The 17,058-nt window shown below is 49.4% G+C and overlaps 1 protein-coding gene across 1 annotated transcript; it reads left to right on the forward strand.

Moving 5' to 3' along the window:
• The first annotated feature begins 2,985 nt into the window (after window positions 1-2,985).
• Window positions 2,986-14,612, forward strand: KRT73 (keratin 73). The gene is made up of 9 exons (XM_002752507.5): window positions 2,986-3,487; window positions 5,185-5,399; window positions 6,228-6,288; window positions 6,883-6,978; window positions 7,672-7,836; window positions 10,143-10,268; window positions 10,637-10,857; window positions 11,831-11,865; window positions 12,633-14,612. Exons 1-9 carry the CDS (start codon window positions 3,041-3,043, stop codon window positions 12,887-12,889), a joined length of 1,623 nt encoding a protein of 540 aa, XP_002752553.1. The 5' UTR covers window positions 2,986-3,040; the 3' UTR covers window positions 12,890-14,612.
• The last annotated feature ends 2,446 nt before the right edge of the window (window positions 14,613-17,058 follow it).

The raw sequence follows: 17,058 nt of genomic DNA on the forward strand, positions 1-17,058 counted from the left end.
TGATTTGGCTAGAGAGATCAGGCTTTTGTTAGGTCTTTAAAAATCTGAGCCTTTCCAGATTCCTGCCTTCTTCTGCCCCAAGTCTGGAATATAGGAGACAAATAGAAAACCTAGAGAACTCACCATCATGCCTTTCACTGGATCCTGAGGTCCCTGTTGGTGTGCCTTCTTCTCTACCTTTCAGAGTCTTCTTCCATCTGTGAAGAAGGGAAGAGCATGTCTATTTCATCTTTCTGGATGTGGAATATCCACATGTGGAATACTGACTTCACAATATTTATTTGATTGCCCCTGGGACTGATGGGAAGCTGCTTTCCTCTCTCACTCTCTCTCTCTCTCTCTTTTCCTTGAAATCACCAGAAACTCTTGCCCTAATGTCTGGGCAAAGACTAATGGCAAGACAGCCCCTCTGTGGGAAGTGGGACTGACTTGGTAATCGAGTTCATCTGGCATCGAGTTTCCAATGGTGAGGGCAATAGAAGGATGTGAAATACAAGGACTCACTGTATGAAAGCCCACTTGGAGGAGTTTTAACAACAGGTGCTAGGGATACTGTTCTTAGGGAGAAGGATTTCAAAGGGCACCTAATAGTTTTTTAGCCCAGTCCATGACTGCCTGAGAGTCCTTTGCCACTGGAGTTCTGGGAAGTGAGTAGAGAGGACCAAAGGGAGGATAGGACCTGGGTCTGGTCCTCAGGAAAATTTCCGGCCATCAGGAAATATTGACATACCTCCTGAACACAGGTAGAGACATCAAATTAGAAGAGACAATTGATATAATAGATGCTGTTGTTTGGACAACAGGCAACATATGGGAGGCTGGCAAGAGAGGAGTGGTTGGATTAGGACAAGTGAACAGACAAGGTTTTCAGGGGTGCCTCTGTGGTAGATTCACAAGACGAGAAGACCAGGGAGGGAAGGGAAGGGAAAATCTTAAGGAGAGGGGCTGTTTGCTCGTAAGTCCTCCCATGCCACATTGCAGAGTTGGCATTCACAGCATGAATGCCATTGGGGGTCATCTCAAGGCCTGTGACATGCAGCAGTTCATAGTTTTGGTGAGACATGGGTCTGAATCACCTCCACCCCAATGCTGGTGTGCCAAAATGAGCCAATTAGGGAGTGATTCTGGCCAGAATACTCAGCATCCTCATCACAATGCATCACAGTGCAGTTTTGTTGATCTTCTTTGTGCCTTACAAAGAAACTTACAAAGGAATAGAAACTTTGGGCTAGGGGTGGTGGCTCACGCCTGTAATCCCAGCACTTTGGGAGGCTGAGGTGGGCAGATCACCTGAGGTCAGGAGTTTGAGACCAGCCTGACCAACATGGAGAAACTCTGTCCCTACTAAAAATACAAAATTAACCAGGTGTGGTGGTGCATGCCAGTAATCCCAGCTACTCGGGAGGCGGAGGCAGGAGAATTGCTTGAACCTGGCAGGTGGAGGTTGCCGTGAGCCGAGATCATGCCACTGCACTCCAGCCTGGGCAACGAGTGAAACTAGGTCTCAAAAACAAAAAAACTTTGTGTTAGCTAAAAAAGATTAAAGGATTGCCAAGTGGCAGTACCTTTAGTGAAACTGAAGACATCTAAGAAAATGATTATTCTTAACTAGAAGACAACTGTTTTGTATAAAAAAGAGGGGAGGCTGAATTCGGCAACTGGTTAGTACAACAGTTTTAGGGGCACACCATGACCTCTGTACAGAAATAGAAAAGAGGGATGGGCCAACCGTTCATTCAGGTATTCTGGCCAGTGAAATACTTGTGTTTTTATGGAGGAAATGATATACTATGAATACATTTGGGAATTGGGAATTCTTGGGTCACGTGTTTTGGCAATGTCAAGGATCCATGAAATCCCGGTGTCTGCCTTACCATCTCCAGATTTGGGAGCTAGGTTTGGTCTTCTTAATTCAGGACCCAAGAGCCTAGCACAGTGCCTGGGAGAGTCAGCCCTCAACAGAAGTCTGCTAAATGAACGGATAAATGAGTGAATAAGTTGACAGCTGGCTGGCTGCTGGCTAGATGGATGGATCAATGAATAAGGCTTGCATAGCTCTGAATGTGGAGTCAGAAGACCAGCCAAGGGAGTCCTCAAGGCTGGGGCCTGTGCTTTTTCAGGGCATTTTCAATTCTCTGGCATTCACACAAAGAAAGGACTCACTAACTGTTTGCTAAAAAGGAACGACATCCTCAATTATCTGAGCCTTGGTTTCCCCGTTTGTGTGATGTGGATCATCACTACTCCCCTCCAGGCAGACGAAGTAGGTGAAATGAGCATCTTGGGTGAGGGGCTCTTTTACACTGGAAAGTGCTGCACCAGTGTCAGCCATCGTGAATGGTGGCAATGACCATTATTTCAAGGTCAAGAGTTGGGGTAGTGGGATGGTAAGGGGACAAAGAAGTCAGTGTATGCAAAGGAAGGTGAGCAGGGCAGCCTGGCTGTCTCAGAGGAGCAGGAGAGCTGCCTGGGAGGGCACAGCAGAGGCGTGGCAGCCAGAGACAGGGCTTGGGTTCCCAGTGTGCTCCTCTCCTAAGGATCCTGGGAAGCCAGGCAGCAGGAGTCTCTTCCTAACCACATAAAAGCAGCTCAGCCAGGGTCCCTGAAGCAGCCCATCTGATGCTGGCAGGGCTGTGAGATTTCTCACAGATGGCACTGTCAATTAAAGTCTCCCCTCTGTACCCCTACAATCCCAGCCCCACCACTCCCTGGGCAACAGCAGTTGAGACCGTGACAAACCTCCCACCCAGGATCTTTCTATGGATAATGTGGCCAGGCTAATTACCCATGTTCATTAGATAAAGCGCAAATTACATGAGCAAGACTTACAAGACTAGCACTTTGGGAGTTTTCAAGTTATTTATCTGGTGTCTGATTTTGCTAGGAGAAAATGATTTCTTGCTCCCAGGCAAACTGAACCCACAATTTAGGCCAGTGGCTCCCTCCTGAGTCTTATAAAGTGGGAGCCCAGGATCACAGGCTGGTGAACTGCATCTCAGCTGAGGGTTGGCATCTTATCCCCACATTCTGCTTCCCCACCATGAGCCGCCAATTCACCTACAAGTCGGGAGCTGTTGCCAAGGGGGGCTTCAGTGGCTGCTCAGCTGTGCTCTCAGGGGGCAGCTCGTCCTCCTACCGGGCAGCGGGCAAAGGGCTCAGTGGGGGCTTCAGCAGTCGGAGCCTCTACAGCCTGGGGGGTCCCCGGAGCATCTCTTTCAATGTGGCCAGTGGCAGTGGGTGGGCAGGAGGCTATGGATTTGGCCGAGGCCGGGCCAGTGGCTTTGCTGGCAGCATGTTTGGCAATGTGGCCCTAGGGTCCATGTGTCCATCAGTGTGCCCGCCTGGGGGTATCCATCAGGTCACCATCAACAAGAGCCTCCTGGCTCCCCTCAACGTGGAATTGGACCCTGAAATCCAGAAAGTGCGCGCCCAGGAGCGGGAGCAGATCAAGGTGCTGAACAACAAGTTCGCCTCCTTCATTGACAAGGTGGGTCTTTCTGGAGAAAGCTGATCTCGGGATCCCCCTTTCATGAACTCAGGAGGGAGCCACTGCCCTAATTTGTGGGTTCAGTTTGCCTGAGAGCAAGAAATCATTTTCTCCCAGCAAAATCAGATGCCAGGTAAATAACATGAAAGCCCCCCAGGTGCTAGGCTTGCAAGACTTGCTCATGTCAGAGAGCCCCTTCCTTCCCCCATCTTCATTGTCCTTGAGGCACTCCCTGTCTGAAGCAGAGAAAGGCAAGAGACCTTCCCAGGATGCAGACATAGCCCAGGGAGGAACTGGACAAAGCCCGGACATCGGAGCCAAGGGACCAGGGTCAGAGGGGTGAGAGGAGTCAGCAGCCTAGTCCAGGATGGTGTCCAGGAGGTGGAGAGAGAGTGGTCTCTGAGTTGGGAAGTAGGAGAGTGACAGCCTGGGAGACTAAGAAGCCAGGCAAAGGAGACGCCCTTGACAGCCTGGGGTGTCCAGACTGCCATGTGACCCAGCACTTCTTCCTGTGTCCCCTGCCAGCTCAGACAGTCTGTAACACACGCAGCCTGTGAGGCAAGGCAGCTGGAGGTCATGGTGCACTAGAGCAGTGGTTCTCAAGAGTGGCCCTGGAACCAGCAGCTGCAATGTCACCTGGATACTTGTTAGAATGCTCATTCTCAGGCTCCACCCCAGAGCAACTGAATCAGAAACTGTGGTGGGGCCCAGCACCCTGCATTTTAACAATCCCACCAGGTGATGCTAATGTCCACTCAGGTTTGAGAACCACTGAGGAACAAAGTGGTAGGAAGGTCTTGGGAAGCAGAGACTCCCTAAGCTTAGGGGAGCAGGAGAAGCTTACCAGGAGTGACAGTGAGGTAGGGTGGTGAGGCATGAGTAGGAGTTTTCAGATGGAGGTGGGGAAAAGGCAAGCTAGGGAGAGAGCATGTGCAGCGTGGTAGAACTTGTCTGGGAAATGGGAGACCTTGGGTTTATAATATCATTGTGTGAATGATGAAGGAAGCCAGCAGGGCTGGGCACATTGTGAAGTACGTGATAAGGAATGTGAACTTGATCCTGAGGGTGAAGGTTTTAAGCAAGAGAATACTATATTTGTAGGTTGCAACTTGAGAATGCTTGTTCTGCTGCTGAGGCAATGCTCTGATTGAGATATTGAGACATGGAAAAGAGAGATCCGGACATGGAAAAAACTTAGGAGTGCTGGAGACTGCAGATACGCTGAGCATCTGCCTCTGGCTGGGCTAGCAGAGCCCATGCGCAAGGAGGGAGAGAAAAGGCAGAGCATGGGCCAGACCACCAGACCCCAAGCAGAGGGTCCTACAGTGTGAAGGCTAGCACAGGCCAGCTTGTGTCTCTGGAGCTGCCTTGGAGAGGTGGCCTAGGCTGAAGATGGACATCGGCCCAGGCAGGCTTGGATAAGTGCAGAGACAGGAAATCTATATCTTGATAGTTGGAGAGGGAAGTGAAGATGTTGGTGCCCCTCCTGACCTTAGGGACTGCCTCAGATTGAGAACTTCAGTCAGATAGAGGACCCTAGGTGAGGAGTGGGGGTGTGAGTGGCATGCATGGCAGTTTTTAAGGGCTGAGGCACATTTCTAAAGCTAATGTAGCATAAGAGAACACAGTTCCTGTCTAGGAAGGAAATCTCACCTCCCCTCTCTGCATTGCTTAAGTATCTGTGGCATGGGTTCCAGGTGCGGTTCCTGGAGCAACAGAACCAGGTGCTGGAGACCAAGTGGGAGCTGCTGCAGCAGCTGGATCTGAACAACTGCAAGAACAACTTGGAGCCCATCCTCGAGGGCTACATCAGCAACCTGCGGAAGCAGCTGGAGACGCTGTCCGGGGACAGGGTGAGGCTGGACTCGGAGCTGAGGAGCGTGCGTGAAGTGGTGGAGGACTACAAGAAGAGGTGAGCAGGATGCCGCTCCAAGCTGGCCTGCCTCCCGGGGTGAGGCTTTCCCAGTGGGCACTGGGACGTTTGCCTCTGGCCTTGGAGGTACTGAGTTCATCTGATCTGGCAAGATGAGAGCCTTCTATGGGCAACGAGGCAGACTGGACAGTGGACAGCCAGCCTCTCTGGCAGTGTCAGGGCTGTCCTGGCAGGTGATCCCCTCTTTGGCATGCTCCTTCCTGCTTCCCACTCAAGAGAGCCTGTGTTGTGTGTGCCACAACCTCTGGGCTCCTAAGCTCACCACTGTGCCCCTGAGTTCCAAAGAACCACCCCCTTTTTCCCCCACTGGCTGCTCTCTACAGTGGGGAAGGAGTTGGAGTTACTGTTGGGTTTCCTCCCTCATTGCCTTTAGGTCCTGGACACTTGGGCCATGTGCCTTCTTTTTCCCCGGGGGATAGTTCTGGCTTCCGTGGGACCCCTGCCTAGGGATGGAGGGGAGTTGTTGGTAGGGTGTCAGGCAGCAGGATTGACAGAAGAATCATGGCTGAAAGGGACATCTGGCATGCTTCTGTGATTCAGATACTGAGTGGGAAGAGGAAGAACCTATTCACTCCTCAGGCATCAGAGGAAATCAGACCTCAAACCACCCAGGCTACTTCATAACCCAGTCTGCAACTCTGGCCAAAGAGTCCTGGAGTATTTGGATGCGCTTGCAAAGGTGTAGACTAATGCCTCTTAAAGGCATATAATATGAGTATTTCTTTTCTCATCTCACTATGAGGATGTATACACACACACACACACACACACACACACGCCCTGCTCATTGTCATGCTTTCACTGCAGGTATGAAGAAGAAATAAACAAGCGCACAACTGCTGAGAATGAATTTGTGGTGCTAAAAAAGGTGAGGAGGGTGCATGGGTGGCCTCCAGTCCCCAGCAGTGGGTGCCAGAGTAAGACAGAGGAGCGACTGAGGTCTGTATTGCCTGGAGCCCACATGCTGAAGGAGGAGATGCAGGGCTTGCTACTTGGAACATCTTGGGACACCTAGGTGTTGGTTTTGCACACAGTACTTTGTCTGTGGGCAGGGACCTAGACATGGATGGTCAGTCCAAGCTCACGTCCTCTTTGGCTGGGTAACAGGACAGGCTTTGGGAGGGGCTGCAGGTTTGCCTTCCAACTCTGCTAGTTTCTGGCAAATCGCCATGGCTGCCCTTGGCTCCCTCTGTTGGCTGAATGGCCGGCTGAGTGGGGTATGGAGCGCCACACCCTCTCTGAGAAGTAGAGGCAGAAGGCGTTCCAGAGGCATGAGAAACTGGCCCCAGGTTTTGCGGTGAGTCTGACAGTGAGTTGTGGCTGGAAGGCAGGTACCTGCCTCTTGGATCTCAAGTCCATTTGTGGGCAGCTATCGAGGGCAGGCCCTGCGGGTGTCAGTTCACTGGAGAGGCCTGTCTGGGCTTGAAGAAGGTGAGGTCGGGGGTATCTGGATTCTCCACAGGACGTGGATGCGGCATACATGAGCAAAGTGGAGCTCCAGGCCAAGGTGGATGCCCTGGATGGAGAAATCAAGTTTTTCAAGTGCCTGTACGAGGGGGTAAGGCTCCCTCTGCCCCAACTCCGGCTCTGTCTTCTGGAAGGACAGATACGTGATGAACAGTTTCTTACTTATCAGTAACTTCAGCAGTCCAGGGCACCTCCAGCACTGGAGTGCTAGAAATTTGTAGACCAAAGGTGGGAGTGGCCATCTATCCCTGGGAGTGCCCCATCCATCCCTGACTGCTCTGTGGATGTCCTGCTTTCATTTCCTTCAGGAAACCAGAGTCCTCAGGGGTTTCTACTGAACTTCAGCCAAGCCTATTCTCATTCCTGCTTCTATTCTCTCTGTGGGTGGGGATGTTTCCTGGGGTCTTGGGCAGGAATCCCCAGGATAGAGGTAGGAAGTCCTCATACCCTTTCTATCTTCTCTATGCTCATCTGGTTTCAAGCCTCAACCTATTGGCCAAGCACTCAAGAGAGGCTGTGTTGTGTGTGCCACAGCCTCTTGGCTCCTGTTTCAGGGGACAGACGTATGGGCTGTTTTCTTCCTGAGCTGCTTCAAACCCACTCAGCAGTTTTCAGATGTGGTATTGGAATCTCTGGGCTGTGAGCTCTGTTCTTACAAGCTTTGGGGAGTGCAGCTGACATCTGTGTGGGATGGTCTAGGGCCATCCCTCTGGGACAGAGCCATCTCCTTGGCACCTTTCTCTGGTCACAGAAGGCGTTTCGTGCTTCCTCGTTTCCCCTGCAGGAGATCGCTCAGATCCAGTCCCACATCAGCGACACGTCCATCATCCTGTCCATGGACAACAACAGGAACCTGGACCTGGACAGCATCATTGCTGAGGTCCGCGCCCAGTACGAGGAGATCGCCCGAAAGAGCAAGGCCGAGGCCGAGGCCCTGTACCAGACCAAGGTGAGGCTGCACAACTCCTAGAGTCACGTGTGCAGGGCCCTCTGCTCCAGACTCTGTCTTGTCTACCCCATGACCCACTGTGGTGGCTCACAGCTTTCTAAGAGCACAGCACTGTCCTGGGCACTGGGGGAAGCCAGAAGGGAAGAGAAGACACAGCTCTGTCCTTGGGCCCCAATCAGATGGACGGTACCCCTGGAGGATGCACTCAGCTGAGTGCAGGTGAATGTGGTGCAGAGTCCAGATCGAGGAACTAGCACCAGGTGGGGCAGGTCAGAAACAACTTCCTGGAGATGGAGAGTTCTGTCTGGAGGGGAGGGGCAACGTGAGTAGTTAGCATCTCAACTCCCTTGCTAATTATTCTAAATGAGGGGGTCTCTTCAGTGTGATCTGGAATCAAGTAACTTCTACCTTTTCATTCAAGTACAACTCCAAGGATAAAGAAGTTTGAGTCCTCAGATCTTAACTCCCCTAATGGTAGAGAGTGGGAAGTGATTCTTTAGATAATTTGGTTTCTCAGATCACATGGCAACTTCCTAATTGTTCCTTGCTGTTTGTCAGGCTCTTTCTCAAGGGAATCCACACTCTCCGGAGATCTTATCCCTCTCCCTGCCTCCTTGTGGGGGAGGAGGGAGGCTTTCAAGCTCTAGGAAACATAGGCTAGGGTTTCTTGGTAAGGGTTCAAACTCGACTCCTTGGTCTCCAAAGCCTTCCACATTACTGTTGCAAGCTAGGGTCAGGAATGGCCAGAATCATGAGTATTGTGATTGCTGATTTTGATGATTCCCTTTTAAAGATGAAGAAGGTAGGGCCCGGGGAGTTCAAGCTGCTTATCAAAGGCAGTAGCGGGCAAGTGACGTAGCTAGATCGGAATCTGGGTAACTGACTTCAAATTCCACTGCGTTTAGGCAGAAAATCAGGTGACTCTGGGGAAGAAGCATTTACTCCGAGGGATTTATGTGGCTTGAGAGAGGAATGGCAGGAGGAGGCTCACCTGTTTGTCTCAGAATGAGGCTGCTTGGTGTCAGAACCAGCGTGTGGGGAGGCATCCTGCTCAGAGTCTTGCAGAGAAGTGGGAGAAGACCCCTTGTTCAGGGTTGGCACCAAAGATAAAACACAAGGACTGAAGAGAGAAGCCCCTGTGTCTTCTCTGCCTTGGAGGACTTGGCATCTTTAGGAACAATCCTCACTCTCGGGCCATGCTGCGGTGGAGCGCCCAGGAACAGAGGCAGAGCAGTACGTCACCTCCAGAGTGTGGAAGGTTTTCAGTTTCATGTTCCCCTTGAGCTGCATTCTGAGTAGAAGCGAAGTACTCTTTGTAACTGTTTAATAGATGACATCGAAGGCAGAAATAATCCCAAATTAGTAGATGACCCAAAATTCATGGCTAGTGGTATTGGGGTAGAGCTGAATCCACCCCCATCATACACACAAAATATTCCTCCATGCTAATCTGTCCCTCCATCCCAGCCCAGCAAAACTGCCTGTTGGCTGGGGCCCAGCTAAGCTATCAAGGGGAGGGTGTCACAGAAGATACAGATGGACAGCTCATTGGCTCACTCATTCATTCATTAGACTTTTTTTGAGCACCAACCAGGCACCGTGCTAGGTATGGGAAATTCAAAATTAAAAGAAAAAGTCCCTGCCATCTATTCATTTTGAGTCTGATAGAGAAAACATGGAAACATGGGTTCATAGAACAGCACAGTGTGGGGAGACCTATGGACTGGTGTGCCAGGAGCAATGGAATAGAATTACACCCAATTGGGACATCATGGAAGGCCTCACAGAGGAAGTGACTCTGCATTGGTTAAGTTGGAGCTAGCTAGGTAAAAAGGAGGATGGATGGGAAAGAGTTTTTCACATCAGGGGAGAGGCTCAGGCAAAGACTCAGAGACCTGAGGGCATGTGGGACATCTGGGGGAACTGTGGGACTGTTGGGCCCATCAAGGGCAGAGAGAAATGTGCCCCTGGATGCCATGTAAGAGTTTGAATTTGACCATGACTTTGAAGGACGATAGGCAGAGGAACGCCATAATTGAGTTGTGTGTTCTAAAGTTGCATGCGGAGAGTATAAGATATTCAACAGTCCCTATGGCCAATTCTAACCATCCATGAGCTCAGCCGTGCTTAAGACAAGCAAATGCAATGGATCAATGCTTGAATGGGAGGCTGCTGATAGACTTGGCGTAGCAGAGGACCTGAACCCACCTCTGCCAGGCTCTGCAAGTGCAGGCACAGTGTCTGCAGCAGGCTGAGCCCAGCCAGGCCCTGATTCAGTGTCTTTGCTTTTGTTCCTTTTCCTCTAGTTTCAGGAGCTGCAGCTGGCAGCTGGCCAGCACGGGGATGACCTGAAACACACCAAAAATGAGATCTCAGAGCTGACCCGTCTCATGCAGAGGTTGCGCTCGGAGATTGAGAGTGTGAAGAAGCAGGTGAAGGGGGCTAGAGCATTCCTTACTCACTCCTGAGAGGGATAAACTGCTTAGAACCTCTGCCCCCTCCTTCTCCTGAGCCTCCATCTCAGAACCCCCTTCCTCACACAGAGGCCCTGTTCTCATCCCCGACCCTTGGCTCCCATCTGAAGTTGGGAACAATTGCAGATTCTTTTCATAAAGCTGTGGGGCCCAGTGTAACAAGCCCCCTGGTCCCAGGATGACGGGATTCCGCCTGGATGTGGCTGGGTCTCTGCTCTAGGACATGGGGCAGGACAGAGGAGGGCTCAACCCACCTCTCACCAATGGGAGAGGTAAGGTGAGGCCCAGGGAGGAACTCAGGGGGAAATGCTACCTCCTGACCCCAGTGCGCCAACCTGGAGACGGCCATCGCCGACGCCGAGCAGCGGGGGGACTGTGCCCTCAAAGATGCCAGGGCCAAGCTGGATGAGCTGGAGGGCGCCCTGCAGCAGGCCAAGGAAGAGCTGGCACGGATGCTGCGTGAGTACCAGGAGCTTTTGAGCGTGAAGCTGGCCCTGGACATCGAAATCGCCACCTACCGCAAGCTGCTGGAGGGCGAGGAGTGCAGGTGACTGGGACCCAGGGACTGGAAGAAAGTTTACAAGTCTCCAACTCAGAGTTTCCCAGAGTGTGTTTGGATGGCGCAGGGCTGGAGATGTGTTTAATTCACCCACAAACAATTTCAAACAGTATCCAGCCAGATAATGTGACAGCAGTTTCCTTTACCGTTCTCGTGACTCTGGAGAAAGCCTTGGCTGGGGGCTGTCGTGTCTTTACCACCTCTTAGACACGTGCAAATCTCCCCTATTGATAAAAAGACAGTAGAGCCCAGGTGCAGAATCTCTGGGAAGATAATAGCAGTATCTGGCCCCAAAGTTTTAAATTGTTTTATTTTTGTTATATTTATTTTCTGCTACTTTTTTTTCTTATTTGGTTAGGTAATAATATTGGTTTTCTATTTACCCTGGTGATATAAATCTTCTTTTTAAAAGAAATGCACTTTTGTCATAAAAGGCAGAGTCAACTGAAAATACTAAATATCTAACAGTGCAAGTCAGACGTGGTCCTAGCAACACTTGGAAGGGTGGCAAGCAAAGCTCGCACATTTGAAAAACGTTGTTTTAACCTAGCACCATTTTATAAGTGAGACCTGGAGAGAAGGCACTGGTCCCAAAATCATACAGTTAGTTCATTAGTAGCAACTCCTGATCCTGATCTTTCCACACTAAGTTTATTCAGGCAGCTGCTTCATAGAAGTAAAGAAATGGGTTCAAGAGAAACCCAGCAGGAGGGACGCTGGAGGTGGTAATGTTGCTGGGGGTTCCAAAGTTGCGGGTTCCACATGTCTGCAGTGGGAAGAGTAGATTAAGGAGGGAGAGGGAGGGTTTAGAGACATGCAGCGGCAGCCAGTGCCATCTGGCCAGGGCAGGGTGTATGGAGGCTGAGCCCATCTGGTTGGGGAACCCGCCTGTGTTTTGACAATGAGAGTCACTATGGGAGTGCATGTGATTCAGACTCTCCTGTGCTTTTCTCTCTTGCAGGATGTCTGGAGAATACACCAACTCTGTGAGCATTTGTGAGTATTTCATGACACTGAGGGAATGCTTTTAGTCCATCAACAAACATAAAGTGGGTGGGTGTCTGCTACCCGGCCTCCTGGGGAACAGCCTGGCTCTGCCTGTTGTTGACTCTGTCACCTTCCTTGCTGAGACCTGCGGCCTCCCCATTCAGAGCTGCTGCTTTCAGGTGGAGTCAGTGCCCAGCACATTCTGACTTTGCACACTGGCCTCTTCTGCAGCAATCTCCCCATGCTGTGGTGAAGCTCTCAGCCCCTCCCCTCTTCTGTCACCCCCACTCCGGCTTTCCTGCATCAAGGAAACAGCACAAGTCGTGCCTCCTCACTGGGAACTGAGACCACTGTGCAAGTCAGTTGAATGCTGGCCCCACAGGGCGTGGCAGTCTCCTTCTCATAGTGGGGCCAGCAAAAACTCCCCTAATTTTAACAATCAGGAAGTTCTTTTGACAAATACTCAGAAGGTACTGTAAAGCTAAATGCAAGAATCTGCTGGCTTATCTGATGTTCCAGCATCATCTGTCCCTTGGGGGAAGCCCTTGCTACTCCTGTTTATTCATAGAATGACAAGGCGCCTGACTTGGGAGTCTTTTGGGATTGGGGCTGTTCTTCCCATGAGTTGCTCATAAGAACCCAAGTTCACGGTTGATGTGAAGTATTCGCTTAAGAAGGAGACATTTAAGCTAGTGGGGCCTGGGAAGCGGGAGGGGCCTTGGGGTCACCTCTGTCGGAGGATACACACTGATCACTCTTCCCTCCCTCCTCCACAGCGGTCATCAACAGCTCCATGGCTGGGGCGGCAGGCACAGGGGCTGGCTTTGGATTCAGCAATGCTGGCGCCTATGGCTACTGGCCCAGCTCTGTCAGCGGAGGCTACAGCATGCTCCCTGGGGGCTGTGTCACTGGCAGTGGGAACTGCAGCCCCCGTGGGGAAGCCAGGACCAGGCTGGGGAGTGCAAGTGAATTCAAGGACTCCCAGGGAAAGACCTTAGCTCTCAGCTCACCCACCAAGAAAACCATGAGATAAAAGTGAAGGCCCATTTCCCAGTAGTCTGCCTTACTCCGGCAGACTACTCCAGACTCCTCTAGGAAATTCCTCTGTCTCGTTTGTCCTCATCTCCTTCTTGCTTTGCTTCGCCATGGACCTCTCTCGCTTCTCCTTGACCTCTCTGCCTCAGTCTTTGTTAATGCTGAATCAGGATTCGAGAGCTGGAGCCTATCTTTCTGCCTCCATCCAAAGAGACCTCTTCACTCAGCCTCCCCTTCTGGAGGAAGACTTGGCCCTTTCTCTGCCTGCATGTCCCTGTGCAGAGGAAGGCTGTCTCTCAAGGATAAAACCCCAGTCTTCCTGTGCTGCTCTTTCATACCCTGTCTCAGTAACTATTTGGCCATTTGCTCCCTGGGTACACAAGGTTTCAGATCTACTGAGAGACTTGCAAGAACTGTCTCATGTTAGAGCAGCACCGGCTCAGGCAAAACACCTGGGGGGAGGTTGTATCTTGCATAGCCACTGCATATTACATAGCTGGGAGTATCCCTTGAGGCCAATCCTATCAATCAACGGATTTGTGCTCTTCATCTGTGAGTACTTGTCCTTGTTTAGGCCTCACCTCCCTGCTCCCACGTCTTACCAATAAACTTATAAAACCCATGTGGGGTCAGGCTGCTTCTCTCTCCTAAGGGAGTCCTCATCTCAGTCCGTGTCTCTTCTGCATATGGAGCGGTCAATGAATGGGAGCCTCAGGCATCTAAAGTCTCGAAGTACATTTCGATCTGAGTGATAGAGGCCCTACCCAGCCTGGGGGAATCTCACTAGCACCTTCTAAGTCATGCTTTTCTCAGGCCAATGCTCCAGTGAATGGGGGATCTCTATGGGTTATTAACAGGGAGAAGCAGCCCACACTTGCCTGGTGTCAAGACTTAAAACTGGTCAAGAGGCAGCAGAAGGCCAGTTCTAGATAGCCTGGGGTTGAGTTAGGATGGCTCCATCTCCCCTAAGAAAAGGCCCAAAGGTAGACTCCTCTTTGAAGTAACATGTTCTCTTGGTTCTTGCTAAAGTTCCCATGGAGTTGAGCACGGATGTTTATATATAGGTGTATATATATGAGTTTATTTACATATGTATGAATATGTGTGTGCTTATGTGTATGTGTTTAAGAATGGGGCCATCTCTGTTACACACACAACTGCAGATTCTTTTCATAAAGCTGTGGGGTCCAGCATAACAAGCCTCTCAGTCCCAGGTTGACAGGACTCCACCTGGATGTGGCGGGGTCTCTGCTCTAGGAGGACATGGAGCAGGACAGAGGAGGGTTCAACCACTGTGAGCAGGGGAGAGGTGAGGTGAGGCCCAGGGAGGAATTCAGGGGGAAATGTTTGTTTTGAAAATGCTCAGAGATTTCTCATAGATCCCTGGGCCACGATGATGCCATCAGGATGCAACAGGATGCAAACGCGAGTGGGAAGCTGGCACACATGCGGTTTGGGGCTCCCACGTTGCATCTGAACAGGTCTCTGTGGTTCCTGGGAGGGTCCTAGACTTCAAGTCAATAGCTGCGAATTCAGATTTAGACTTTGCAACTAAGTAGCAATAACGAAGGAAGCTCTCCATCTTCTCGAACCTTATTTCATTAACTATAAAACAGGAAGAATAATGTCCCTGAATTGTCGTTAAGCTAAAATGAGACGGCGCGAGGATATCTTGTGCAATTGCTGGCACAAAGTTGATGCTTAATAAATGTTATTGGAAACTAAAGCATGTCCTCCATATTTTTGGTTTGACTTAATTAGCTCGCTGAAAGAGGTGTACAGCTGCAGATAAAGCAGTTCAAAAATCCAAACTGAGGAGACCATCTCACGAATTACAGCACAAGCTTAATTCCCGAAGGAGAACTGATTGGCGGAATAATTAGTCTCAGGACTATATTCTTAGGGCCAGTGAAGAAAGTCAGTTCGACAAACATTCATTAAGCATATTTCATGTCTGGCATATGCTAGTGCCGGGGATACAGTGATGAAGGAATCTTGTCCATGCACCTAATAGAGGCATAACCGTCAAACACATAACTGTAACATGGTGAGGTGTCAGCAACAAAAGAAGACACAGAGGCAGCCTAGAGGAGAGAGAGGAGCTCACAGAGGAGGCAATATATGTAGAGGTTTTAGAGGATGGATAGGAATTTACTAGGTGGACAAGAGGAGGAAGTGGGCTTTGTAGCCAGAGGCACCAGCATGGTACAAATGGTACAGATAGGTGATTGTTGCTGGAGTGTGAAGTGTGAGGACGGAGGAGGCTCAGTAGGTGGAGAGGGAGGGTGCAGTGGTGTCCAGGCAGGCAGCCGGCGCGTAAGACAGGCCCTTCATGCAGGCTAAGAGCTGAGATTTTATCCTGTAGAGCCTGAGGAAGAAGTTAACCTTGGGTGTCAGATGGAATCTAAGTCAGAAGGACTTTGCCACTTACCAGTTGTGTAACTTAGGCAAGATACTTCTGCTCCATAAGCCTCAGTTTTCTCATCCCTAAAAAGGGGTTAATAATCAGAGTTACCTTATAGAGTTGTTATGAGAATTTAATGAAATAATGTATGAGAATTATTTAGTTCATGTCTAGCACATAGTAAGTGCTCCATAAATGGGGCCCCTATCATTTTTAGGTATAGACTATTCTTTCAGGAAACTTCATTTCTGATTCTAGAATCAGCTTCCCTCCCCTTTCATCTCTAGTTGTTTTTTGAAAAACTAAAAGCATTATATGCTCATATTAGAAAATTCAGAAATATTAAAAAGTGGAAAAAAACACTTATAAAACAGAAATATTAAAAAATATAAAAATATTAAAAAAACAGAAATATTAAAAAGTGGAAAAACCCCACTGACACTGCCCCATTCACAAGCCCACCTCTCAGCCACCACGTGTAAAAAACATTAAGTTTTGTGTTACCCTTTGGTATTGCAGAAAGTATCATGTTTTTCTGTTATTATGGTTTATTATCATCCCTCTGTCCATTTATCCATCTACCATCCATCCATTTATTTGTTTAATAGACTATTTATTAGAACAGTTTTAGGTTTACAGCAAAATATAGTGGAGGGTACTTGGGTTTTTCATGTACCTCTGACCCCTACACATGCATAGCCTTCTCCCTTATCAACATCTCCCACCAGAGGGGTACATTTGTTACAAGTAATGAACTTACACTGATGCAGCATTATCACCCCAAGTCCATGGTTTACGCTGGGGTTCACCGGGAAGTCTGTGGGTTTGGACAAATGTATAATGACATGTAGCCATCATTATGATACTATACAGAATAGTTCACTGCTCTAAAATTGCTCTAGCACTAAGCATGTTAATGGGCCTAGAAAGTCCTGCAATGTGATGCGTGCTTAATTTTTTTTAAAACCCAGCACAGAGTCCATTCCCATATTTTTTCCCATGATACCTATTAACTTGCCAAGAACTAGTGTTGCGGGCCAAAGGAGATCCAGTTTAACTAGCAATGCATTTGCAATTCCTGGCCTAGAGTGGTTTCATCCATCTTTTGTAGTAGACATCTGTCTTCAAAGGACAAGGCTCCTGGTCTAGTTTACTAATTCAGGGGTTGCTTTAACCCAAGAACTAATGACAGAGGTGGTCACCAGGGCCTGAGGTGACACTGTAAGCTGCTGTCAGAGGTAGAGGCAACTCCTTCTCCCAGGCCTCAGCCCCCTTTGACCTGCTGACATCCCCCCACATCTGAGGCCTTTGAAATCTGCATGTGTCACTTCCATCTCTTCATGATCTATAATAAAGGTGATTCAGGGGTTGAAGAATCCCTTATTCATCCAGCTGGTCAACCCCTCTTGGGAAGATAAGAAAAGGTCATCTTACCTGTTCCTTAACCCCAGGCAGAAGAGCCCTGGTCCCAGGATATCTCAATTCCTTAGAAAATTTCTAGGAAAAAAAAAAAAAGATTTCAAAGACACCTTTTGTAAGCCAATCCTATGTAAAAATTATTCTCTTTCAATGTAATCCATTCCTTGCTTTTCTATTCTCAATGGACGGAATAAATAAATTCATTTTTGTGCTTGTGGAAAAAAACTGGCTAAATTTATGGGGCAGAGGAAAAATCTCGTGTAATAATGAAAAGGATAATTTTGATCTTCTTGAAGGGTCTGCTGGTCACCTAGCCACAATGATACTGCCCCTCTCCTCTCCAG

Source organism: Callithrix jacchus, chromosome 9 (assembly GCF_049354715.1).
Source record: "Callithrix jacchus isolate 240 chromosome 9, calJac240_pri, whole genome shotgun sequence".
Classification (NCBI taxonomy): Eukaryota; Metazoa; Chordata; class Mammalia; order Primates; family Cebidae; genus Callithrix; species Callithrix jacchus.